General features: G+C 45.6%; 2 protein-coding genes across 9 annotated transcripts in view; one reads left to right on the top strand and one right to left on the bottom strand.

Moving 5' to 3' along the window:
• STK36 (serine/threonine kinase 36) overlaps positions 1-17,026 on the bottom strand; it is a 27,069-nt gene extending 10,043 nt beyond the window's left edge. The window contains exons 1-14 of one of the 6 annotated variants that reach the window (XM_059892616.1): positions 16,738-17,026; positions 16,150-16,312; positions 15,081-15,221; positions 14,891-14,968; positions 13,678-13,808; positions 13,189-13,438; positions 10,147-10,240; positions 9,714-9,883; positions 9,360-9,547; positions 8,754-8,853; positions 6,847-6,990; positions 1,756-1,935; positions 832-929; positions 251-356 (exon numbers count right to left, since the gene is read on the bottom strand). In XM_059892616.1, the coding sequence (XP_059748599.1) occupies positions 251-356; positions 832-929; positions 1,756-1,935; positions 6,847-6,990; positions 8,754-8,853; positions 9,360-9,547; positions 9,714-9,883; positions 10,147-10,240; positions 13,189-13,438; positions 13,678-13,808; positions 14,891-14,968; positions 15,081-15,221; positions 16,150-16,233 (1,764 nt within the window). In that variant the 5' untranslated portion in view covers positions 16,234-16,312; positions 16,738-17,026. Of the gene's footprint in view, positions 1-250; positions 357-831; positions 930-1,755; positions 1,936-6,846; positions 6,991-8,753; positions 8,854-9,359; positions 9,548-9,713; positions 9,884-10,146; positions 10,241-13,188; positions 13,439-13,677; positions 13,809-14,890; positions 14,969-15,080; positions 15,222-16,149; positions 16,313-16,702 lie in introns of those variants that run through there. The other 5 variants (XM_059892613.1, XM_005202828.5, XM_005202827.5 and 2 more) reach the window with 5 other exon arrangements.
• RNF25 (ring finger protein 25) lies at positions 16,699-25,976 on the top strand. Of its 3 annotated transcripts, none has more exon segments than NM_001015575.1 (10): positions 16,699-17,177; positions 19,557-19,631; positions 19,858-19,960; positions 20,047-20,114; positions 20,210-20,279; positions 23,205-23,276; positions 23,375-23,518; positions 23,854-23,943; positions 24,983-25,117; positions 25,321-25,958. In NM_001015575.1, coding segments are annotated over 10 exon segments (1,377 nt in total). In that variant the 5' UTR covers positions 16,699-17,136; the 3' UTR covers positions 25,900-25,958.

Raw genomic sequence — 25,976 nt, 5'->3', positions numbered from 1 at the left:
ACTGGACCACAAGGGAAGTCCTTCTACTGTACTTTTCACACTGTTGTCCTTTATCACATTTATCCTACTAGACTAGCCCTGACCCTTGAAGATACAGACTTTCTCTAACTCAGATGGTATACAGCACATAGTTGGCAGGCAACAGACATTTGTTGTATTACTTGATCTAACTCTATACAGTCATGAGAAACAGAATGGGAGGAATATGGGGAAAAACAGAGATAGAAATCTGGAAGGGAGAGCAGATTACCATAAGGATGTCCCTCCGCAAAGCCTGCTCGGAGTCATCTGGTTGGGCCAGCAGTTTCCCCAACAGGTCCAGAAAGAGGCTGGCGGCCTCCTGAAATACCTGTAGGCTGGGAAAAAATGAGTCCTGGTTTCTTCTCATCTCTCTACTAAATGCCCACATGTGGTGAATGGGTCAGTTCACGGCGGGTAGGAAAATCTCTGCAAAGGAACACATCAGAACGCTCTCCCTCTCTCTCCTCACACATACACACAGGGTCTCACATACACACCTCCAGGCCTCTTCTCTGCCATTTTCTCTAGTTTATTCCCACCCTGAGCCTTCCATTCAGTGTATGGTGACTACCGCTGACCCTTAGAACTTGAAATTCTGTGGGCAAATTTGGAGGTGACTCAAGGTCCTTAAAAGGACTTGCTGAAAAAAAAAGAACTTGCTGTACTCTGAGAGGTCACTCAGCTGACCCTTAAACCTGTCACAAATCATGGCTTCTCCTTACTTAGGCTCTTCATAATGGGGAGGGGAAGAAATGGGGGTAGAAACTGAAGTCAAACTGGCCAGCAGCGCAAGACTGCCTCTCATCCCACCTGTCACCTGTCTGGCTCCTCTCCAGATTGAAGGTGCAGGCAAAGTAGGCCTGAATCACAGCCACCAGGTCCTGTACGAAGGCCCCATACCAACATTGCTGCCAGGGAAGAGGACAGAGAGTTAGCGAAACTCAGGGGACAGAAACAAAGACCAAGGGAAAAATGGGTCAGAGATCCAATTAGGCTGACCAAACAGAAAGGGACAGAGTGAAGAGAACCTTTAGACAGAGAGAGGAGATCTCAAGGTCACAAGTGGTGGCCAACAGGCTATGAACAGCCCAAAATGTGTCCTGTTTGGTCTGGACAGCATTTTGGAGTATAGCAGGTTATATTTTTCAAAATAGCACAAATTCTCTTCTAAATGCCTTAAAAACACTCAAGACTAACACTCATCAGCAGAGTGCACTTCCAGCCACCTGAGCCTTAGCCCAGTAAACACTTCTGCATTCCAGCCTCTCGGTTCAGCTGTGACAGGACACAGCATGGGCACACGGATGTTGAGTCTCAACCTGAGCTCTCCCGCTGGTCGTCTCCATGACCATTTACAGGGTAGTGCCCGTGGGTGAGTTAATCTATGAATATTGAGAAATTACACAGAAAAATCTGGATTTCTAGCTTCTCTCAGAAAACTGGAAGATGTGGCACCATAAGCCCATTTTCCCACCGAGCAACAGTGAGCTGGATGAGCCTGGGTACGGGACCTCAGTTCTTCATATTCCTGCTATTCATATAGTCACACATGGTCTACTCCCCTGATAACGTTATCTGCCTGGCCTTGGAAGGCGTGAGAATTTGCAACTCATAATCTACTAAGCAGATAGGAAGAAGAGAAAGAAAAGGCAGAGGGGCCGATAGAGATGGCAGTTTGAAGAAAAGAAATCCAAAGAGAAGAAATGCCAGTCAGTCCTGAGAGGCAGCACTTACCTGCTGGATACTGTTGCTCTCCTGGCTGTGTTTGAGGAGACTAAGCAGCAGCCCGGGGAGCCCAGCCTCACGGCAGAAGGAATACAAGGGAACAGAGTCACTGCAGCTGGACAGGAGACTGCTCAGTACCCGGAGTGCAGGAAGGATGCAGGGAGCACCCTCCAGGGCGCCTTTTAGGATCTGGGTGACACGAGGGAAAGAGACAGTAATCCATGTTGTGAGAGATAAAAGAGAGTCACAGATACCAAGTGTCCCCAAGAAGCTGACAAAGAAGACCCAGTGTTCTTACTCCTTTTTTGGAAATCTAAAACCCAGAGAAGGAGAACAGAGAAACAGGGAAAGTGCACCAGGAAAGGGAACTATAGGTGGCCAGGGTCCCTGACTTAGAGGTGACTAAGGGGGAGCGGGATCTCCCCCTCAGTCAGTGACAGACCTAGTGACCATTCCTATCTGCTCCCTTCCTTCTCCAGTCCTTCACCTTAGAATAAAATGAAATGAAACCACACACACATTTCTGAAAATTAAAAACAATGGGCACAAAACAGTGCTGTTCAACTCCAGATAGACAAAACAGTATTATTCAGCTCTGCCTCTGGGGTTAACAAATTGCGACCTGCAGGCCAGATCCAGCCTACTACTTATTTTCATACAGCTTATAAGCTAAGGACAGTACTATATTTAAATGGTTATTTTTTAAAAGGTTATTTTTCAAAAGAAGACCAACATTTACATCAAGTACTTTACAATATGCCACTCACCGTTCTAAATCTGCTCATTTATTTACTCAAATCTTTACAATAACCTCAGTTACTGTGGAGTAAATACAATTACCAACTTTATAGAGAAGCAGACCGAAGCTTCCAGACAGGTTAAGTAAACAGTCAATAATCACATACAGGGGGCTTCCCTGGTGGCTCAGTGGTAAAGAATCCTCCTGCCAATGCAGGAGACGTGGGTTTGATCCCTGGTCCTGGAAGATCCCACATCCCAGGAGGAGCAACTATGTCCACGCGCCACAACGACTGAGCCCTTGCTCTAGAGCCCAGGAGCCGCAAGTACTGAAGCCCATGCACCCTAGAGCCTGTGCTCCACAACAAGAGAAGCCACCTCGATGAGAAGCCCTTGTCCACTCACCACAACTAGAGAAAGCCTGGCAGCCAGAGACCCGGCACAGCCGTAAATAAATAAACACACACAGTAGTTCAGCTGGAATTCCAACTCAGAAAGTCTTACCCTGGAGGCAGAGTTGTTAACCTCCTTTCCCACTGAAAAATTATCTGACACAAGGAGGCCATGTAGGGGCCAAATGAGAGGTGCAGGGTGCCAAGACAATGCAATGGTAAAAGGAGAGTCTTTTCAGCCAGTGGTGCTGGGATGATTATATATCCACATGCAAAAAGATGAATTTAGATCCCTACCTCAAAATACACATAAAAATCAACTCAAAGTGAGTCAGAGACCTAAACGCCAGAGCTAAAATTCTGGAAAGATTTTTTTTAATATAGGAGAAAATCTTTAAGACTTTGGGTTTAAAAAAAGAATTCTTAATATAATATCAGAAGCAAAATCCACAAAGGGAAAAAATGGTAACTGGACTTCAAAATCCAAAACCTTTGTGCTTTAAAAGACATTCTTCTAAGAATAAAAGGACAGATTAAGGCTGGGAGAAAAAATTTGCAAATCGCATATCTGATAAAGGTCTTATATCCAGAATATATAAAGAACTCTTACAACTCAATAAGAAGACAACTTTAAAATAAGCAAAGCAAATGATTAGATATTTCACCAAAGAAGATCTACAAATGGCTGGTAAGCACACGAAAAGATGCTCACATTAGTCATTAGCAAAATGCAAATTAAAATAGCAATGAAATACTATTTTACACTCACTAGGATGACTATATTCAAAAAGACAGATAATAATACATGTTGGCTGACTTTATTTTTGGGGGTTCCAAAATCACTGCAGATGGTGATTGCAGCCATGAAATCAAAAGACACTTACTCCTTGGAAGGAAAGTTATGACCAACCTAGACAGCATATTAAAAAGCAGAGACATTACTTTGCCAACAAAGGTCTGTCTAGTCAAGGCTATGGTTTTTCCAGTAGTCATATATAGATGTGAGAATTGGACTATAAAGAAAGCTGAGCACCGAAGAATTGATGCTTTTGAACTGTGGTGTTGGAAAAGACTCTTGAGTCCCTTGGACTGCAAGGAGATCAAACCAGTCCATCCTAAAGGAAATCAGTCCTGGGTATTCATTGGAAGGACTGATGTTGAAGCTGAAACTCTAATATTTTGGCCACCTGATGTGAAGAGCTGACTCATTTGAAAAGATAGAAGTTGGGAGGGATGGGATATTGGGAAAGATTGAAGGCAGGAGAAGAAGGGGACGACAGAGGATGAGATGGTTAGATGGCATCACCAACTCAATGGACATGAGTCTGGGTAAACTCCGGGATTTGGTGATGGACAGGGAGGCCTGGTGTGCTGTGGTTCATGAGGTCACAAAGAGTTGGACACGACTGAGCTACTGAACTAAACTGAACTGAACTGAATACGTGTTGGCAAAGATGTAGAAAAATGAGGACCCTTATACATTGCTGGGAAGGCAAAATGGTATAGCCACTTTGGAAAACAGATTAGCAGTTTCTTAAACATAAATTTACTATCTGACTCAGCAATTCCACTCCTATGCATAGGGCCAAGAGAAATGAAAAAAATCATTTCATTTCAAAACTAAATGTTCAGTTGTTCAATAGTGTCCAACTCTTTGCAATCCCATAGACTGCAGCACACCAGACTTCCCTGTCCATCACCAGCTCCCAGATCTTACTCAAACTCATGACCATTGAGTCGATTATGTTATCCAACCATCTCATCCTCTGTTGTCCCCTTTTCCTCCTGCCTTCTATCTTTCCCAGCATCAGGGTCTTTTCCAATGAGTCAGGTCTTCGCATCAGGTGGCCAAAGTACAGTAGCTTCAGCTTCAGCATCAGTCCTTCCAATAAATATTCAGGACGGATTTCCTTTAGGATGGACTGGTTGGATCTCCTTGCTGTCCAAGGGACTCTCAAGAGTATTCTCTGAGACCACAGTTCAAAAACACCAGTTCTTTGGCACTCAGCTTTCCTTATGGTCCAACTCTCACATCCATACATGATGACTGGAAAAATCATATCTTTGACTAGACGGACCTTTGTTGGCAAAGTAATGTCTCTGCTTTTTAATATGCTATCTAGGTTGGTCACAGCTTTTTTCCAAGGAGCAAGAGTCTTTTAATTTCATGGCTGTAGTCACCATCTACAGTGATTTTGGAGCCCAAGAAAATTAAGTCTGTCACTGTTTCCATTGTTTCCCCTTCCACATGCCATGAAGTGATGGGATCAGATGCCATGATCTTAGTTTTCTGAATGTTGAGTTTTAAGCCAACTTTTTCACTCTCCTCTTTCACTTTCATCAAGAGGCTCTTCAATTCCTCTTTGCTATCTGCTATAAGGGTGGTGTCATATACATATCTGAGGTTATTGATATTTCTTCCAGCAATCTTGGTTCTAGCTTGTGCTTCATCCAGCCTGCCATTTCACATGATGTTCTCTGCACAGAAGTTAAATAAACAGAGTGACAACATACAGCCTTGACATACTCCTTTCTCAATTTGGAACCAGTCTGTTGTTCCATGTCCAGTTCTAACTGTTGCTTCCTGACCTGCATACAAATTTCTCAAGAGGCAGGTCAGGTGGTCTGGTATTTCTATCTCTTGAAGAATTTTCCACAGTTTGTTGTGATCCATACAGTCAAAAGCTTTGGCATAGTCAATAAAGCAGAAGTAGATGTTTTTCTGGAACTCTCTTACTTTTTCTATGATCCAATGGATGTTGGCAATTTGATCTCTGGTTACTTTACCTTTTCTAAATTCAGCTTGAACATCCGGAAGTTCTCAGTTCACATACTGTTGAAGCCTGGCTTGGAGAATTTTGAGCATTACTTTGTTAGCCTGTGAGATGAGTGCAATTGTGTGGTAGTTTGAATATTGCCTTTCTTTGGGATGGGAATGAAAACTGACCTTTTCCAGAAATGAAACGGAAAACATATGTTCACACAAAGATTTCCTCATGGATGTTCAAAGTAGCATTGCTTATAAAAGCCAAAAAGTGGAAATAACCCAAATTTCCATCAATTGGTGGAACAAATAAACAAAATGTGATATATACATACAATAGAATACTAATTAGCAATAAAAAGGAACTAAGTACTGAAACAGGGTACAACATGAATGAAACCTCAAAAAACATGCTAAGAGAAAGAAACCAAAGACTATCCATTGTATGATCACATTTACGTGAAATGTTCAGAAAAGGCAAATCTATGAGACAGAAAGCAATCTCCTTGTAAGTGCTATGAGTAGGAATGATGATTAACTGTAAATAGCTAGGAATTACCTTTTTAGGGTAATGAAAATATTCTAAAGCTGAATTATGGTGATCATTAGTATATCTGTATTAGAAAATAAAATAAATTGTTACATCTGTATTTTTAATTTTGTCAAAAATTTTGTAGAAACGTGTTTTCTCTCATTAGAGAAGTAGTTATGGGACTACCCTGGCAGTTCAATGGTTAAGACTTTACTTTCCAGTGTAGGGAGTGTGAGTTCAATCCCTGGTCAGGGAGCTAAGCTCCCACATGCCTCTGGCCAAAAAACCAGAATATAAAACAACAGAAGCGATACTATAACAAATTCGATAAAGACTTTAAAAATGGTCCACATCTAAAAAATCTTTAAAAAAAAAAGAAGCAATTAAATGATATCCTCCATTTTTTTCCCTCTTGGCAGTCAACGCCTAAAAAGGTTACAGCTGAAAGCTTGCTTATCCTTGCTCTGAAGAATACTTTTTCCCTTTAGAAAGAGAAACCCAAGGTCTGCTCTTTCTGTATTACTAAAAGAAATTACCAAACCTCCCTAAATTAAACAGACAGTAGTGAAAGAACATTGGAAAGGGACTTTCTCCTTATGCTAATTAATGTTTTTTAACACCTCATCTGTGCAAACAGTCTCCAGTCCCATCCATGGTATCCTTCTGCCAGTTACCTGCTCTCCAGCCTCATGCAGCTGACTCTGGATGCGCTGGCAAAAGTCAGGATTGCACAGCAGGGTGAGAGGGGCCTTCAGCTGGATGGGCACAGGCTCGGTAGTCTCTAGCAGGTATTGCCACTCATCATCGCTGTCTTGCTCCTGAGGTATCGGAGAGAGAAAGAGGTCAGGAGGCATGTGTTAGGTTTGAGGCAATAGCTCCCACCCTGGGGAATCATGAAAGTAAAATGAAAGTGTTAGTTGCTCAGTCATGATGGACTCTTTGCAACCCCATGGACTGTAGCCCCCCAGGCTCCTCTGTCCATGGGATTCTCCAGGCAAGAATACTGGCGTGGGTTCCCATTCCCTTCTCCAGAGGATCTTCCCAAACCAGGGATCGAAGCCAGGTCTCCCGCATTGCAGGCAGATTCTTTACCTGGGAAGCCCAGGGAATCATGAAGTAACTGCAAAAAGCCAGTGACTCCTTTGGCACAGCTGTATTTTTTTCAGCCACCAATTTAAAAAGATGCAACTGGCAGTATGTGAGAGGTCTTGAAAAGTCTCTTGGAGAACACTAGCATGTGTACATAAAGAGATACCTAGGAAAATGTCCACTGCATGGTTTATAATAACAACATCATAAAGCTAGTCAGTAAAGGAATAATAAATCATGGCACATCCATGTTAGGAAACACTAAGAAGTTATTAAAAAGACTAGGATTTCCCTGGTGGTCCAGTGGTTAAGAATCCGCCTGCCAGAGCAGGGGACACAGGTTGGATCCCACATGCCGTGTGGCAACTAAGCCTACACGCCACAACTACTGAAGCCCAGGTGTCCTAGATCCTGTGCACCACCACAAGAGAAGCCAGCACGCTATGAGAAGACTGCTCCCTGCAACTAGAGAGTAGCCCTCTCTTGCCGAAACTAGAGAAAGCCTGCATGCAGCAACAAAGACCCAGCCCAGCCAAAAATAAACAAACAAGCAAATCTTAAAAAAAAAAAAAAAAGATCATAGTACTGACAGTGCATCACTCATGTACCGTTTTTACCGAAAATGCATGACTTGAGTCTAACCATGTGGAAGTATCAATCTGAGGAACATTCTACAAAATAACTGACCTGGGCACCTAAAAACTGTCAATCATGAAAAACAAGGAAAGAAGTATAACAACTAAATGCAATGAATGACACTGGACTGGATTGTGGACTGGGGGGGAAATGTGTTTTTGCTATAAACATTACTGGAGCAATTGGGAAAATCAAAATATAGATTGTAGATTAAGGAACAGAACCATAGCAATGTCAGATTTCTGACTTCTATAAATTGTACTGAGGTAGTGCAAGTGCATCACCTAGCTCTTAGCAAATATGCACTAAGGTCTTTGGCAATGAAGGGGCATATCTGAAACTCACCCTAAAATGAATTTTAACAACTGGTGAATCTGAGTAAAAGGGTATATAGGAATTCTTGGTGCTATTTTCACAATTATTCTTTAAATTTGAAACCTTTTCAAAATAAAAAGTTAAAACCCTAAAAAAACAAAAGATTAAAGTTGACGTAGAAAAATCTTAACAACAGATTATACGGTAATAGATGCATGAGGCAAAACAATACCTACAGTCTGGACTCAGTAATGTAAAAACAGCCAAACAATATATTCTATGTAGCTACATACATACGTATAAAACCACAGAAAGTCTGGAAGCAGACAGATACCTCGGGACTGAGATAAGGCTAAGGGGGACTTTCCTTTTTACTAATGTACTCCGATTTTTTATAATTAAATGTTCACATACTATGCAATTAAAATCTATGAATAAGAAGGAAGCAATTTTTAACACGAGGGGACTCATCCTTAGATGGTTGGGAATCACTGTTACAGAAAACCGCTACCAAGACCTAACACCCATGGCAGGGACTCACCTCATTTTCCAGATCCACTGCATCAAGGCTCTGCTGGCCCTTCACCTCTGGCCTCAGCTCTGGGAACACTTGCTCACAGTCCTGAGTGATCCAGTTTTCCCTGCCAGAGGAAGCAGGGAGTAGGATGAGTTCCAGACCTGTGAGGCTTAGGGTTAACTTGTCCCTCCCTCTAGGTCCAGTGTAGGAATGGAAAGCCATAGAGGACTGGCTAGAGGAGATCTTCTAGGATCTGGCCAGGACAGCATATGTTCACTACACACATATCCTTGACTGCCTCCCACTGTGAATCTTATTTTCAAATCTACCTTGGTGGTTTTCCCCTGTAGCTCTCAACTCAAATAATCTTTCCGTGTGTCTGGAGATGATTTTTTTTTCTTTTTGGTTAATGTACAACTGAGATATAGAGAAAAGAAAGTTACCATGTTTCCTGATGAAATCAGGAAAGCATCTGGAATCAGAATTCAAGAACCCAAAACTTAGACTTCCAGAGCCCTGTCCACATTTAGGCAGTGATGAGTGACAAGAACCATGCTGCATTTGCTTTGACTGGAGCCAAAGCTCTGCAAATCATGTTATCCTATAGATCCTGCGCTCTACCCTCCTCACCGAGGTGCAGGGGGCGCCTCTCCAGCACCCCACTCAGCCCAGCTGCTCTTCATTTCTGATGCTACAACCCCAGTTAAGAGGCCTGGTTCCTGAGGAGTGTCCTTGAGTTTGGGCAGAGGGGCTGTGCCAGGAGCCACCTTGCTGGTCCTATCCTCTTGCTCAAGGGGAGGTTCTGTGTTCTGGTGTTTCTGCAGGAAATGGGCAGGAGACACTGAGTCAGAACTATCTGGTTGCCATAAGACACTATGAATTTCATTCGAAGCCCTTTCCCAAACCTAGAAAGTCACCCTCCTGCTCTAGCTTCCCCAGTCACTAGTCTGGCTAGGTCACACATACCCCTCTGCCCCCACTCACCTTCTGCTTGGCCTCCTCAGCCATGCGTTTACAGGCTTGCCGCAATATGTGAGATCGATTGCCCTTGGGGGCCAGCCGATGAGCCTGTTGGTCCTTTAGGACCTGAAGTTCTGGGGGTAAGCGACTGGTGAATGGGGTACCAAAATCTGGGCCTGCTGGCTCGGTTAGTACTGCAGAAAGAGAAGAGGGAACACATGATCATGCTGGAGCTATGCCACTGTTTCCACCTGGCCAGAGACAATGGCAGCATCTTCAGGCTTCTGTGCAAAGAGGCCCTTCAGACAAAGTGACAAAGAGGGAAGGGGGTTACAAGGGAAGTGCAAGGGTCATGCAAAAGGCTAAAAAGAAAATTCAAGCTGGAGGGGTAAAGAATATACATTGGATCCAGATGTTGGGGCCAGGGCCGAGAGCGCTGGGAACCCTAAGGACTCACTGGTGACTCGACCAGCAATAAAGGGGTGATGTAAGAGGTCTGGCCAGGACAGACGCTGCCGGGGGTCCTTGGTGAGCAGTCCCTGAAGGAAGTTCTGTGGAAAGAAAGGATACCTCATCAGTCTGCACTTCCCCATGGGCTCTCAAACTCATCAGAACTGGTCAACCAAGACTTTTTTTTAAAAAAATACTTATTTATTTATTTGGCTGTGTTGGATCTTAGTTGCAACACTTGGGAGCTGTTGTTGCAGAGCACAGACTCTCTAGCTATGGCACATGGGCTTAGTTGCTCCATGCCATGTGGGATCTCGGTTCCCCGACCAAGGATCCAACCCACGTCCCCTACATTGCAAAGCAGTTTCTTAACCAATGGACCACCAGGGAAGTCCCCAGAGTGCATTCTTCCAGCAGACATGTCTTAAAAGCTGAGCACACGCACATTTATTTACTGTGTGCTCGCCATGCAGGGATCAAACCCATGCCCCCTATAGTGGAAGCCCGAGTCTTAACCACTGGACCACCAAAGAAGTCCCTCCTTTATTCAGATTCTTTTTGGTCATTGTTTGGGCCTCCTTAACTAAATAGGTTTGGGAGAAACTTCTCTCTTTTCATCGTAGCTAAAATAAAGGAAAGTTATAATGAGATTTTACTCTGGGAGAAGGCTGCATTTAGACTTTATTGAAGGCTCAAATCAGGCCCTTGAAATAAAAAGGGTCAACTCTTTTTCCTCCCTCCCTGGCCTACTGAGATTTAACTGCAATGAACAGGCACCATCTCTATACTCTGCTCCTAATAAGTGAGCTAGCTCCACTAGCTCTGGCCATTTGGATATCTGAAGATTGTTCCTTTCAGGAAGAGGACTGATGGCTCTGTTGGCAAATCTAGAAATCATTCGGACATTGCATCTGATAGGCAATTAGAAGAATAGAGACTATGTAAAGGAGAAAAGGAAAGATATAAGCATCTGAATGCAGAGTTCCAAAGAATAGCAAGGAGAGATAAGAAAGCCTTCCTCAGCGATCAGTGCAAAGAAATAGAGGAAAACAACAGAATGGGAAAGACTAGGGATCTCTTCAAAAACATTAGAGATACCAAGGGAAAATTTCATGCAAAGATAGGCTCGATAAAGGACAGAAATGGTATGGACCTAATAGAAGCATTAGATATTAAGAAGAGGTGGCAAGAATACACAGAAGAACTGTACAAAAAAAGCTTCATAACCCAGATAATCATGATGGTGTGATCACTCACCTAGAGCCAGATATCCTGGAATGTGGTCAAGCCTTAGAAAGCATCACTACGAACAAAGCTAGTGGAGGTGATGGAATTCCAGTTGAGCTCTTTCAAATCCTGAAAGATGATGCTGTGAAAGTGCTGCACTCAATATGCCAGCAAATTTGGAAAACTCAGCAGTGGCAACACGACTGGAAAAGGTCAGTTTTCATTCCAATCCCAAAGAAAGGCAATGCCAAAGGATGCTCAAACTACTGCACAATTGCACTCATCTCATACGTTAGTAAAGTAATGCTCAAAATTCTCTAAGCCAGGCTTCAGCAATATGTGAACCGTGAACTTCCTGATGTTCAAGCTGGTTTTAGAAAAGGCAGAGGAACCAGAGATCAAATTGCCAACATCCGCTGGATCATGGAAAAAGCAAGAGAGTTCCAGAAAAACATCTATTTCTGCTTTATTGACTATGCCAAAGCCATTGTGTGGATCACAACAAACTGTGGAAAATTCTGAAAGAGATGGGAATACCAGATCACCTGACCTGCCTCTTGCGAAACCTATATGGAGGTCAGGAAGCAACAGTTAGAACTGGACATGGAACAACAGACTGGTTCCAAACAGGAAAAGGAGTACGTCAAGGCTGTATATTGTCACCCTGCTTATTTAACTTCTATGCGGAGTACATCATGAGAAATGCTGGGCTGGAAGAAGCACAAGCTGGAATCAAGATTGCTGGGAGAAATATCAATAACCTCAGATATGCAGATGACACCACCCTTATGGCAGAAAGTGAAGAGGAACTAAAAAGCCTCTTGATGAAAGTGAAAGAGAAGAGTAGAAAAGTTGGCTTAAAGCTCAACATTCTGAAAACTAAGATCATGGCATCTGGTCCCATCACTTCATGGCAAATAGATGGGGAAACAGTGGAAATAGTGTCAGACTTTACTTTTTGGGCTCCAAAATCACTGCAGATGGTCACTGCAGCTATGAAATTAAAAGATGCTTACTCCTTGGAAGGAAAGTTATGATCAACCTAGATAGCATATTAAAAAGCAGAGACATAACTTTGCCAACAAAGGTCTGTCTAGTCAAGGCTATGGTTTTTCCAGTAGTCATGTATGGATGTGAGAGTTGGACTGTGAAGAAAGCTGAGCGCCGAAGAATTGACGCTTTTGAACTGTGGTGTTGGAGAAGACTCTTGAGAGTCCCTTGGACTACAAGGAGATCCAACCAGTCCATTCTAAAGGAAATCAGTCCTGGGTGTTCACTGGAAGGACTGATGCTAAAGCTGAAACTCCAATACTTTGGCCACCTCATGCGAAGACTTGACTCATTGGAAAAGACTCTGATGCTGGGAGGGATTGGGGGCAGGAAGAGAAGGGGACGACAGAGGATGAGATGGCTGGATGGCATTACCAACTTGATGGACATGAGTTTGAGTGAACTCCGGGAGTTGGTGATGGACAGGGAGACCTGGTGTGCTGCAATTCATGGGGTTGCAAAGAGTCAGACATGACTGAGTGACTGAACTGAACTGAACTGAACTGAAAGGGAGCAGTAACTGTTTCTGGGATCTTGAAATTTCTTCTTCATTTTGATATAGGACCATCTGGAAGACTCGCAGGCTTGGCAGACCTTAGGTCACCCTCCCAGAATAAGCCCCTGTAGTACAAAAGCAAGGCAGCTTGCCCCAGCTCCTGCATTAATTCAGTAACTTCAAAGTGCAACCCCAGCTCTGGAAAAAAAACTGTGGAAAAGGGAATAGGACAGAGACAGGTTTCTGATGCAAAAGCAATCTGTCAATATCCATTACCTTGAAGCAAGGACTAATGGTGGGGGGCCAGCGCACAGGGTCCTTGAGAATAAGGCTGACCAGCTGAAAGATGCTCGTGGTATAGAAGGGAGGGGTGCCTACTGCCAGCTCATACAATATGCAGCCCACCGACCAGAGGTCCGCAGTGTGGTCGTAAGGTCGTTCCTCCACCAGCTCTGGGGACATGTAGAGTGGTGTGCCTTTGATGGATGTTAGCACCATTGTGTTAGTGCTCATAGCCCGGGCAAACCTGCAGGAGATGATCGAATGGAAATGGAGAGAAGATATTCAGTCAAAACTAGAGCTGCTCACTGCTAGCTATTACTGTGTGAGATCGCCCCAACCTGAACAGAGAGAATGCCTTCTAAAAGACCCAGCAGGAATCCCATTCTCCAGCCCAGGTTCTAAAAGGAGGCCCAGGGAAGTCAAGCATACAGTACACGGCTCCCTGCAAAACCAGAAGTGGCGACACAAGGTCAGGCTCCTCACCCAAAGTCACAGAGCTTGATACCACCACCCTTGGCAAGAAGGATGTTCTGAGGCTTCATGTCTCGGTGGAGGATACGGTGGGAATGCAGGTAGTACAGGGCTGACACCAACTGGGCAGCAATGGCCTGAACCTACAGGTCAAACAGTCAGGTGGGAGGAAGAAAGGAAAGGTTAAAGGAAGGAGCCCAAGGACTCCACCCTAATAGTTCTGTAGACATGACCTTCTCTTCCCTCCCTTTCTTCCAGAGCATCACACCATATCTTTCTTAGTTCTTGTATTTCATTTGTTTATTCATTTGTTTTCTGGTGCCTCACAGATTCATCATCTATTGATAAGGCAACAATAATGATTTTACTTGTCTCATAGGATCATTGTGAGGATTCAAATGAGTTCAAGCATGTAAAGTGATGGAACACTCAGAATGGTGCCTGGAACTTAGTAAGCATTCACATATATTATATGAATTATATATTCATATATATTAACTGTTATTACATAAAACAAAGTCCCTGTTCCCAAGAGCTGTAGCCAAACAAATAAGACAGACAAAATAAACAAGGTGATGACTTACAAATAATGATGGTTGTTTGGAAGGAAGCAGGATGCTGTGACAGGAAGTCCTGATGGGGGCCTACTTGCCAGAGTACACAAAAATCCCTGGAATGAATATGGCTGGAGAATGTGTTCAACCTACTGCTAACTACTGTGTCTTGGTGGTGAATCCTGCCTTAACCACAACTCTTATCCCTTCCTGTCTCTCTGGTACCACCACACCTGGACTTCTTTCCTAAAGGTGCCTAACAACAGGAATATTAGCTCCCTAAAATAATAGCTAACTATTGAATAGTGTGTGTCAGGTACTCTTTCAAACACTTTACATGAATCAACTCATTGATCTTCCCATTAATGCCTTACGAGGTAGACATTATTATTATTTCCATTTTAAAATGAGGAAACTGAGTAAAGAGAGGCTAAACTAATTTGCCAAAGAAGACCCAGCTAGAAAGTGTCAGACCTAATCTCTGTATTCAGAGAACTTGGGTTCCAGTTTTCACATACCTTACTGTCATACCACATTGCCTCCATATACACACAGACTCTTATATTTTACTCAGGAGATTTCAGAATAGAGACTCTCTGCACCCTCAGCTCTCCCTACAGTTCTTAACCTGAGGAGAGGTCAGGGGCGGGAGAAGTTTGAGCCGGGAATACCTGGTCTTCTGGAAGTTTTCCGTCATCTTCGAGGATCTGAAAGAGCTCTCCTTCAGCATAGTCTGTCACCACCACCACCTGCGGGGAATAGGCAGTGCTGCTGATGGCTCCAAATGTATGCATTTTGAGGCTGGGAAATTCCTGGGACCCTTCCTCTTGGGGAGAAGTGACCCCCCAAACCAAAGCACACCTCTTTGTCAGTCTCAAAGCTATCAAGCATATGCACAATGTTGGGGTGCCGCAAACCCCGCATGATTTCAATCTCCCGTTGCAGATTCCTCAGCTCCTTCTCTGAGCGTCCCAGTTTTGGAATGAACTTCAGGGCCACCACCTGTCAGTGGTAAAGTCAAGAGTCAAGGCCTAATTGCACTATTGAAACATTAGCACCAGGGCTCTGGAGCTGGCTTTAGATTGTCTGAGAACAATTCTCCCTGTACTTTGCTAGTCTCCCAATCCACCTTACCCATGGTACCCTCCATGGGTAGCCTCCAACTGACCTTACCCAGGCTTCCCCTGCCTCTTGCCCTAGGAGGAAACTGCCTTTGTCAGTTAGATCCTTTTGGTGGATTCTGGGAGAGGTGTTCTGATCTGGATAAAGAACTCAAAGTTTAAGGGATTTAGGAGAAAGGGAAGAAAGGAAAAATTAAGAGGGTAGAATAGAGCTCAAGTGGTTTATCCCTTCCTATATGGTAAGTGGAAGTGTTAGTTGCTCTGTCATGTCTGACTCTTTGAGACCCCATGGACTGTGGCCCACAAGGCTCCTCTGTCCATGGGATTTCCCAGGCAGGAATACTGGAGTGGGCTGCCATTCCCTTCTCCAGATCTCAAACCAGGGATTGAACCTGGGTCCCCACACTGCAGACAGATTCTTTACAGTCTGAGCCACCCAGGAAGCCCCAGATACTACTACTACTCATAACAATAATTTGTTGTTTGCTAGGTACCAAACATTGTGTCAAGTGATTCAGTGTGACATCACACTTAATCCTCAAACCCCATCACTCAGACACTGTTCTTAATTTCATTCTATAGATGAGAAAACTGAGACAGAAGAAAGGTTGAGTAACTTGTCTATAGTTCTAAAACTACAAAGTGGTGGAGCTATGATCTGAACCCAAGTAAGCCAATTTCAGAGCTCATATTCCATAAGTATGAAGGAGTCAGTGTCTTAGGAACACAGGTCACTGCTCTGGTCCCATACTCCACTGGGGTTCAGAGTGTGGAATCCCACCCAAGAGATGTCCCTCCTTGTTCACCACCTGAGCACTGTATTTTCTTCGACCCTTGTACACCCTCCCAAAAGAGCCTTCTCCAATCATCTCCAATACGTGGTACTTTTCCATGACAGAGATTTCAGGATCACTCTGAAGGAAGGAAGTAGAGATGGTCAGCTCCAGGGACAGTTCCACACATCTGGGAGGCCTGGCTCGGGCACGGAAGAAAGGTTAACGTTAGCCGGCTTGCCTTTTCTTTTTTTTTTTCGTAACAATCCAGGTCTCATAAACAAGGTAGGGTGTAGTGGATGAAAAGATGTTATCTTGAAGCAGAGCGCCTCCTGTAGTTTTTCCTTTTCTCCTGCTGCCCCCCAACCAAACCTCGTTCCCACCCAACCCCGAGACCCATTCCCCGTCCACCCAGCCTAGCCCGCCCGACCCTAGCCCCCTTCACTCGGCCTCTCCCCTCGGCCCCGCCCCCTTACTCAGCCTCACGCCCCCCCCGACCCCGCCCCCTCCGTCCAGCCTCGCCCACGGACCCCGCCCCTTCCAGCCACCCCAAAGTTCCTGCCACTGCCACCCTCTTCAGCACCCTCACCCCGCGCGCTCAGCGGACAGGAGCCCCTCTCTTACCCCCAGCCTAGGAGCTTCAAGCTCCTCAGGCCGAGGGACGCCGGCCCTGGCCTTCAGCTCCGCCCCTTCTGGCTGCCTTCGTACTTTGCCTGAGTTAGCGTTCTTCTCCACCCCCACTGCCGGTCTCTTTAGACTCACACTGTTACCAATTTTACTCGGTAGAACTGGTCAGAGGTTCGGAGAACAAAGAGGTTCAGGGGTGTGGGCGAGACAGTGGGCCGCCCATAGGCACTTCCTAAGGGCACTTCCGAACCGTCCCTTGGCCATCAGGACCGTCTAAGGACCCGGACTCGGCGGTTGCCTAGAAACGGCCGCTAGCCACCCTCCCTCCCCTGTTTAACTCGCCGCCTCCGACTGCGCGAAGAGTATTTCCGGTTCCGGCTGCGGGCTGCAGAAGACATGGCGGTGTCTGCGTCGGTAGCTGCAGGGGATGAGGACTGGTAACTTTGGGGGCATGGGCTTTGGCTGACCGCCTGAATCCGGTCCAGGGGACTAGCGGCAGCCGCGGATGGTCCGTACGGCGGGCGTGTGTGGCGGGGCGAGGGATGAGGGATGTTAGAGACGCTGACATTTCTACTTAAGAGAGTTCTGGGCTGAGGAGCGGGCGGGTGGTGGAGGGGCGCTTGTCTGACCGGGAGACCGCATCAGCGCCGGCCTGGCCAGTTCAGGCCGCGCCTTATCTGGTTCGATCATCCGACTTCACCCCGTCCCATTTTCTTTATCTGAAGTGGATTTGCTCAGGGTCCCGGTGCGGGGGAATGCCAGTTTATCAAATCTCTCCCCCATCCCTTATCCCCGGAACCGATATCCTCCAGTCAGCACCCCCGTTCCTCATTCCCCTTGAATCAGTCTATTTCGCTGAGGCTTTCCTCAGCCTCAGCCGTCTCCCTTACCGATAGCATTAATGAGGACTGTTGTCTGAATAAAGCTTTACACCTCACAAAAGCTCTCCTAGTCCTTCTCTTAAACATTCTTAACAAGGGGACCAGAACCTGGGAGGACTCTGGGGTTTGGAAATAAATATGAATTCACTTCACATTTTATTAGCTATGTGATGCTGACCAGGCCACCTAGCTTCTGTGAGTCAGTGTCCTTAAATGTTAAAAAAGTGGGTGTGTCATCCACCTCAGAATAGCTGAGAGAATCAAGATTGGTTTGTAACATACAGAAGCCTCTTTTTCATTAGCAACTCTGTGGTATAGCACCTGAGACGACTTGACCTGAAGAGATTAAATGATTTGCCAAAAGGTACATAGTAATCACTAGGAATCCAGGTTATCTGATTCCAAAACTTAGTTCTTAGTTCTAGGGCATTTTACAGTTCCCCTTTCCCTTTTTATCTGTCACCATCTTACCACCGTCCCATCCCGTATCTCACATCCAGAACCCAAGTCACAGGTAGGGTGTGTGAAGTATTGAAGGACCTCTTGATGGAGGCTGTACCTCAGTGTTTCGTTGGTTCAGGGAGCCCAGCCAGTGCTAGCCTTTTTTGAGACCTCCTAGATGTAGTTTACAACTTATTCAGGGGGACTTTAAGATTCTAAGGGGACACTTTGTGCCATGACAAGCGCAGTACTGACTGTACAGCTAGTCTGTGGTGCTCTAACATTCTGACTCTCTTGCCAGCTGGAACTACTCAACTGTTACCTACATTATCTATTTTATATATTGTCTGCTTAAGACTTAAAAAGACTTTTAAAGTTTTGAGAATCAATCTTTCTCTGTATACACACAGACACACACACACACACATATATCAAGCTAGGGCAACTCTGTTCTTAGTGAAGAAGGGATAAGATATAAGTATGAGAAAGCAAACCAAACATGTATCTTTCCACATATTATCTGGGTAAAGCGGTGCCCTCTAGCCAGCCACTCATCTTCAGTGGCATTACATCTCCTGTTTCTTTTAAGGAAACGTGTGTCTTCTGATTTACATCAGGACCACAGGATCCTGACCTGGGCAGGTTGAGCTAGATCAGTCAGACAACAGGGACCATAAATATATTAACTACATCCCTCTGTCTTTCCTTTTATGGGAAAAGGTTATACACAAACAGGAAAAAAAGGGGACATAGACTAACTAGTATAGTCAGAATACTGTTAGGCACTTCACATAAACAAATCACCTTTCATCCTTATGATAACCCTGGAGTGGGTGATGGTATCTATATGTGGCAGACGGGGTAATTCAGGCTGACAGATAAAAGAGCCTACTCAGATCACATAGCTGGTAAGTGATTGGTACCTGTTCCTCATTCCAAGGCTGATGGCTCTTCCATTGCAGCACAGCCTTTACAGCACATAGATCTGTTCTGTTCAAGTTGGTATCTCCTTTGAGGAGGTTTGCAATGACTGGTATTGGCAGTGTGTGTAGATGCTGGGATCCATGATGAACACTGGTGTAAGGAAAGCCAGAAGTGGTATTGGTAACTTTAATGCTAATCAATGAATGTCATATTTCTGGGTCAGGGAGATGGCCACTAACAAACAGCCAACAGTGCAATGAAACTTAAAACAGGCAGCTGGAAACCGCTCTGGTCCCAATTCTGCCTCCATTAAGTCTTGAGATTTGGGCTAGCCTTTTCATCTTTTTGGGAATCTGTTTGCTCATCTGTTGGCAGAAATGATCTCTAAAACACTGATTCCCATGCTTCTACCTGGCCACTTGACAAACATTTCCTGAATTTTTATGGAGGTCAGCAAGAGAATACACTCAGACAGATGGCCATTTTTCTACAAAGCCAGCCTTTTTTGACCTTAGTAGGACTTAATATGAAGAGTTGTAACAGTAAGTCAATCTCCCCTGGTCTCTCTAGGGTCCTTCCCTCTGAAGTTGAAGTGTTAGAGTCTATCTACTTGGACGAACTACAGGTGGTTAAAGGAAATGGCAGGTACGTGTTCAACTGGAGATGGGCAGGAGTCCCCTTGGTAATAAGAGGATTCCATGCAGTATCTGTGAGCCTTGATTCAAAAATATTTCTGTCATATAGACAAACACTGTTCCTTTAATCACCCCAAAAGAGCGAGCCTGAAGCTCACTTCTTCTGCCCACTTCACTCTCTTCTCATCAAGCCCCTGCACAGTCACATCCCAGGTCTCCACTTCATCCACCTGCAGGTCATCACCATGGGAAATCTACATCACCCTGCACCCTGCCACTGCAGAGGACCAGGATTCCCAGTATGTCTGCTTCACTTTGGTGCTTCAGGTTCCAACACAGGTGAGGCCTCTATGGCAGCAACGGGAGGAAGGGAGAGGCCTTGGGGTAGAGGGCTTTAGCAGTAACATGTTATTTTCTCCCTCTAGTATCCCCATGAGGTGCCACAGATCTCTATCCGTAACCCCCGAGGACTCTCAGATGAACAGATCCACAAGTGAGTCGGGCTAGTCAGAGCAGGGAAAATGTGGGAAACAACTCAGTCTGGAGTGGAAAGGGCAGCCTTATGTTTGCTTTGCCCTCTCCCGCCAGGATCTCACAGGCGCTAAGTCACGTGGCTGAGGCTGGACTGGGTACTGCCATGCTCTATGAACTCATCGAGGTAAGAGATGTGCTAGCCTGCGGAAATGTCCTTCCCTTCCAGCTACAGCAGTGTCTCTCAACAGAGGTTTTGAGCCTAGAATCTTAAATATGTTTGGAGACATTCATTTAGTTCTTGTTTGAGTAAGGCCAAAACTGATCCAGAAAGATGAGACTGTCTTCTGTTTCAAAAAATCTCCCCAAAAGACAGCATTGTAGCTTCCCCAAGTTGCCTATTCCAGCATCTTTTTTTTTTTACTTTACAATATTGTATTGGTTTTGCCATACATTGACATGAATCCACCACGGGTGTACCAGCATCTTGACAAAATTATTTTTTCTCTTTAACTTGTATTTTTCATGCTTCACCAAGAGTGTGTTTCTTGTTCTCCTGGCATTGGCAACTGATAGTAGCTAGAGATCTTGCCTGGAGGGTCTAGCCATAAATGAACATTTGAAGAGTAGTCTGCCATTTCAGTTCAGTTCAGTTGCTTAGTCACATCTGACTCTTTGCAACCCCATGGACTGCAGCACACCAGGCCTCCCTGTCCATCACCAACTCCCGGATCTTACTCAAACTCATGTCCATTGAATCAGTGATGCCATCCAACCATTTCCTCCTCTATCATCCCCTTCTCCTCCTGCCTTCAATCTTTCCCAGCATGAGGGTCTTTTCCACTGAGTCAGTTCTTCGCATCAGGTGGCCAAAGTATTGGAGCTAATCTTCAGTATCAGTCCTTCGAATGAATATTCAGGACTGATTTCCTTTAGGATGGACTGGTTGGATCTCCTTGCAGTCCAAGGGACTCTCAAGAGTCTTCTCCAACACCACAGTTCAAAAGCATCAATTCTTCGGTGCTCAGCTTTCTTCACAGTCCAACTCTCACATCCATCCATGACTACTGGAAAAACCATAGCTTTGGCTAGATGGACCTTTGTTGGCAAAGTAATATCTCTACGTTTTAATATGCTATATAGGTTAGTCATAACTTTTCTTCCAAGGAGCAAGCATCTTTTAATTTCATGGCTATGGTCACCATCTGCAGTGATTTTGGACCCCCAAAAAATTAAGTCTGTCTCTGTTTCCATTGCTTCCCCATCTATTTGCCATGAAGTGATGGGACCAGATGCCCTGATTTTAGTTTTCTGAATGTTGAGTTTTAAGCTAACTTTTTCACTCTCCTCTTTCACTTTCATCAAGAAGCTCTTTAGTTCCTTTTCACTTTCTGCCATAAGGGTGGTGTCATCTGCATATCTGAGGTTATTGATATTTCTCCCAGCAATCTTGATTCCAGCTTGTGCTTCATCCAGCCCAGCGTTTCTCATGATGTACTCTGCATAAAGTTAAATAAGCAGGGTGATAATACACAGCCTTGACGTACTCCTTTCCCAATTTGGAACCAGTCTGTTCCATGTCCAGTTCTAACTGTTGCTTCCTGACCTGCATACAGATTTCTCAGGAGGTAGGTCAGGTGGTCTGGTATTCCCATCTCTTGAAGAATTTTCCACAGTTTATTGTGATCCACACAGTCAAAGGCTTTGGCATAGTCAACAAAGCAGTAGGTGTTTTTCTGGAACTCTTGCTTTTTCGATGATCCAACAGATGTTGGCAATTTGATCTCTGGTTCCTCTGCCTTTTCTAAAACCAGCTTGAACATCTGGAAGTTCACAGTTCATGTACTGTTGAAGCCTGGCTTGGAGGATTTTGAGCATTACTTTTCTAGTGCATGAGATGAGTGCAATTGTGCGGTAGTTTGAGTGTTCTTTGACATTGCCTTTCTTAGGGATTGGAATGAAAACTGACCTTTTCCAGTCGTGTTGCCACTGCTGAGTTTTCCAAATTTGCTGGCATATTGAGTGCAGCACTTTGACAGCATCATCTTTTAGGATTTGAAATAGCTTAACTGGAATTCCATCACCTCCACTAGCTTTGTTCGTGGTGATGCTTCCTAAGGCCCACTTGACTTTGCATTCCAGGATATCTGGCTCTAGGTGAGTGATCACACCATTGTGATTATCTGGGTCATGAAGATCTTTTTTGTATAATTCTGTGTATTTTTGCCACCTCTTCTTAATATCTTCTGCTGCTGTTAGGTCCATACCATTTCTGTCCTTTATTGTGCCCATCTTTCCATGAAATGTTCCCTTGATATCTCTACTTTTCTTGAAGAGATCTCTGGTAGTCTGCCAGTGGAGCTGAATAGAAAGAGTCTTGGTTCTTTTCCTCAGAGTTTGTACCCTAATGAAGGAAACAACCCAGATGAAATTATGCCTCGAGCTACAAGTTAATATACACAGCTAACTTTTGTTTGAGATCAGAAACACAAATGCAGCCTTATTTTCCTCTGCTTTCAATTTTTAAGGAAAATGTTCATAAAAGAATGAAGGTGGGTGGCCTAGAGTCAGAATGGGCATGGAGCACTGTAGCATTTCTGAATCAGCCTCCACGATGCAGCTTTGAACTTTGTGGAATTCCAGAGTAGTCGCTATCCAAGTGACAGTGCGCATGTGTATTTCATAGCTTGCTGCCTTTCCAGTTCTCTGTCCGTTTGGGGTGTCCATGCCTTCACTTTCTTTCTGAAAGCTGACTCCACAACAGGCCCATTGAGGGAGAGATACTTAAAGAAAGGCTTCCCAGAAGATGTGAGTTTTAACTGAACACTTTTTTTTCTAAGTTTTTATTTTCATCCCCAGTATTTCAAGTGACTTAGTGGAAAAACAATTAAATTGGATTTTGGAGCTAGGTAGATTTGCAGGGGAGGAGTGGCACATAGGGAAGGATTGATTCTAAGCAGAAATGATCACCAAGACTGAAATGCATGACCACGAGATAAACTGGCCCCATGAGAGACAGCCCTGCCAGTCACTCCTGGGAATAGCTTGACAAGCTTCGTTCACAGTTACGGCCCCTGCCTCCCTATTTGAACAGCTTTTTCTCTCCTCTCAGAAAGGGAAGGAAATTCTCACAGATAACAACATCCCCCATGGCCAGTGCGTCATCTGCCTCTATGGTTTCCAGGTGGGTTACTCTCTTGGGACCTGGGGGTCTGCAGGTGACAGACACAGGGGCTCAGGGGGGAGAGTGCTGACAGTGTCCCCCCTCCACCCTCCTTCCAGGAGAAGGAGGCCTTTACCAAAACACCCTGTTACCACTACTTCCACTGCCACTGCCTGGCTCGGTACATCCAGCACATGGAGCATGAGCTGCAGGCCCAGGGACGGGAGCGAGAGCAGGAACGGCAGCATGCTGCACCCGAACAGGTCGACTCCTCACCCCTGTTTACATGACTCACAGCCTTTCTATCCCTCCATTCCAGGGCCGCCTTAGCCTTTTCAGGGTCATAGGTACCTTTGAGATGAATGAAAGTTCACCTCTGTCCAGGAAAAAGGGCATCATTATATCTGTGTAATCATATTGCATGTGGTTTCAGAAGGTTCTCAGACCTCTAGCTTGGCAGCCCCCGCTCTGTGCCCTCTCACTGCTGCGTGGGTGGGCCCATGCCCCTTTGTCCCAACTCTCTGCAGTTGAGGCTGGCCAGCTAGCGAGTGCTTTGGGCTGGGAAGCTGGGGTGTGATTTCACCTCTCTTTTCAGAAGGCCGTTGGTGTGCAGTGCCCAGTGTGCAGAGAGCCACTCGTGTACGATCTTGCCTCCCTGAAAGCAGCCCCTGAACCCCAGCAGCCCATGGTAAGAGAACTCTCTTGTAGTCTAAATCAAGATCAATGGCATCTTGTCTGCTTCGAATGGGACTTCAGGAATTGGGCTTAAGCTGCCTGGGCCCCCTCTGCAAAGCCGTGGCCCCCAGCAGAAATCTAAAGTTTATTCCAAATGAGCCTAATCAGTTCAGTCGCTCAGTCACGTCTGACTCTTTGTGACCCCATGGACTGCAGCACGCCAGGCCTCCCTGTCCATCACCAACTCCTGGAGTTTACCCAAATTCATGTCCATTGAGTTGGTGACGCCATCCAATCATCTCATCCTATGTCGTCCCTTTCTCCTCCCACCTTCAATCTTTCCCAGAATCAGGGTCTTTTCAAATGAGTCAGCTGTTCGCATCAGGTGGCCAAAGTATTGGAGTTTCAGTTTCAGCATCAGTCCTTCCAATGAACACTCAGGACTGAGCTTTAGGATGGACTGGTTCGATCTTCTTGCAGTCCAAGGGACTCTCAAGAGTCCTCCAACACCACAGTTCAAAAGCATCAGTTCTTTAGCACTGAGCTTTCTTTATAGTCCAACTCTCACATCCATACATGACTACTGAAAAAACCATCACCTTGACTAGATGGACCTTTGTTGGCAAAGTAATGTCTCTGCTTTTTAATATGCTCTCTAGGTTGGTCATTTTTCTTCCAAGGAGTAAGCGTCTTTTAATTTCATGGCTGCACTACTCTAAGTCTTCTCCATCACAACTTCTCAGTCATGTCTGACTCTTTGCGACCCCATGGACTATACAGTCCATGGAATTCTCCAACCCAGAATACTGGAGTGGGTAGCCTATCCCTTCTCCAGCAGATCTTCCCGAGCCATGAATTGAACTGGGGTCTCCTGCGTTGCAGGCTGATTCTTTACCAACTGAGCTATGAGGGAAGCCCTCTAATGAGCCTAATCCAAGGGTTAAAACCAAGAACCCTGAGCCCATCTCCTGAGGCAGTCTGGAAGAGCAGGGATTTCAGGTCTGCTTTCTGTTTATTCTTCCCTTTGTTCCACTCTCCTCCTTTTCCTCCAGGAGCTGTACCAGCCTGATGCAGAGAGCTTGCGCCAGCAAGAAGAGCGCAAGAGGCTGTACCAGAGACAGCAGGAGAGGGGGGGCATCATCGACCTTGAGGCTGAGCGTAACCGGTATTTCATCAGCCTTCAGCAGGTGAGAGAAGAGTTTCCCTCTCCTCCCTTGATGACAGCTACCTTCCTAACCAGCAACCCCCTGCCATGGCCCATGGGTGAGCTTTGCTCTACCCTGGGAGGTCTAGGCTGATGGCGGTCAGCTTGGACTCTGGGCAAGGGTCCTGCAGTTCCCTGCTCTAAGGAACTATATCTCCATCACTGTCTCTACTTACTTCCTCCTAGCCTCCTGCCCCTTTGGAACCCGAGTCAGCTATAGATGTCTCCAGAGGATCCCACCAGCCCAGCACCCTTGCCACCGAACCATCCACCACATCAGCTACTCACACTGCCCTGTCAGTTTCTCTGCCTCTGGCCTCCCAGTACACATGTGAGAAGACTCCAGGGGCTGGGCCACATCTGCCAAAGCTGGGCGAGACCCAGAAAGCTGTGCTCGATCCCCGCCGGGCCAGTCGAGGCCCATGGAGACAGCCTGAACGGAGGCACCTGAAAGGAGGGGAGTGCAATACCCTCAAAGGTACCAGTGACACCCAGAAACTGCAGTCTCCTGAGGGGCCCCTCAAGGAGTCCATGGACCTAAAGCCAGAGTCTCATAACCAAGGGGGTAAAGGTCCTCCCCAAGATAAGGGGCCCGGCGAATGGCAGGGTCCCCCACCCCGCAGGACTCGGGACTGTGCCCACTGGGAACGCGCCAAGAATCGGACACCAGCTTCTTCCTATCCCCGCCTGCCTCGGGGTCGGGGAGCCTACCGGCCTGGTCCTCGAAGAGAACCTGTGAGCCTCGAGTCAGAGGATGGTTCCTAGCAGTACTGTGGGGGGACAGGGAATTGGGTCGGGAATGGGTAATAAAGAGATTGGCCTTGTTTGGCTTTCCTTACTCA

Source organism: Bos taurus, chromosome 2 (genome assembly GCF_002263795.3).
Source record: "Bos taurus isolate L1 Dominette 01449 registration number 42190680 breed Hereford chromosome 2, ARS-UCD2.0, whole genome shotgun sequence".
Classification (NCBI taxonomy): domain Eukaryota; kingdom Metazoa; phylum Chordata; class Mammalia; order Artiodactyla; family Bovidae; genus Bos; species Bos taurus.
The sequence above is the reverse complement of the archived record's forward strand: the minus strand, read 5'-3'. Positions and strand labels throughout refer to the sequence as shown.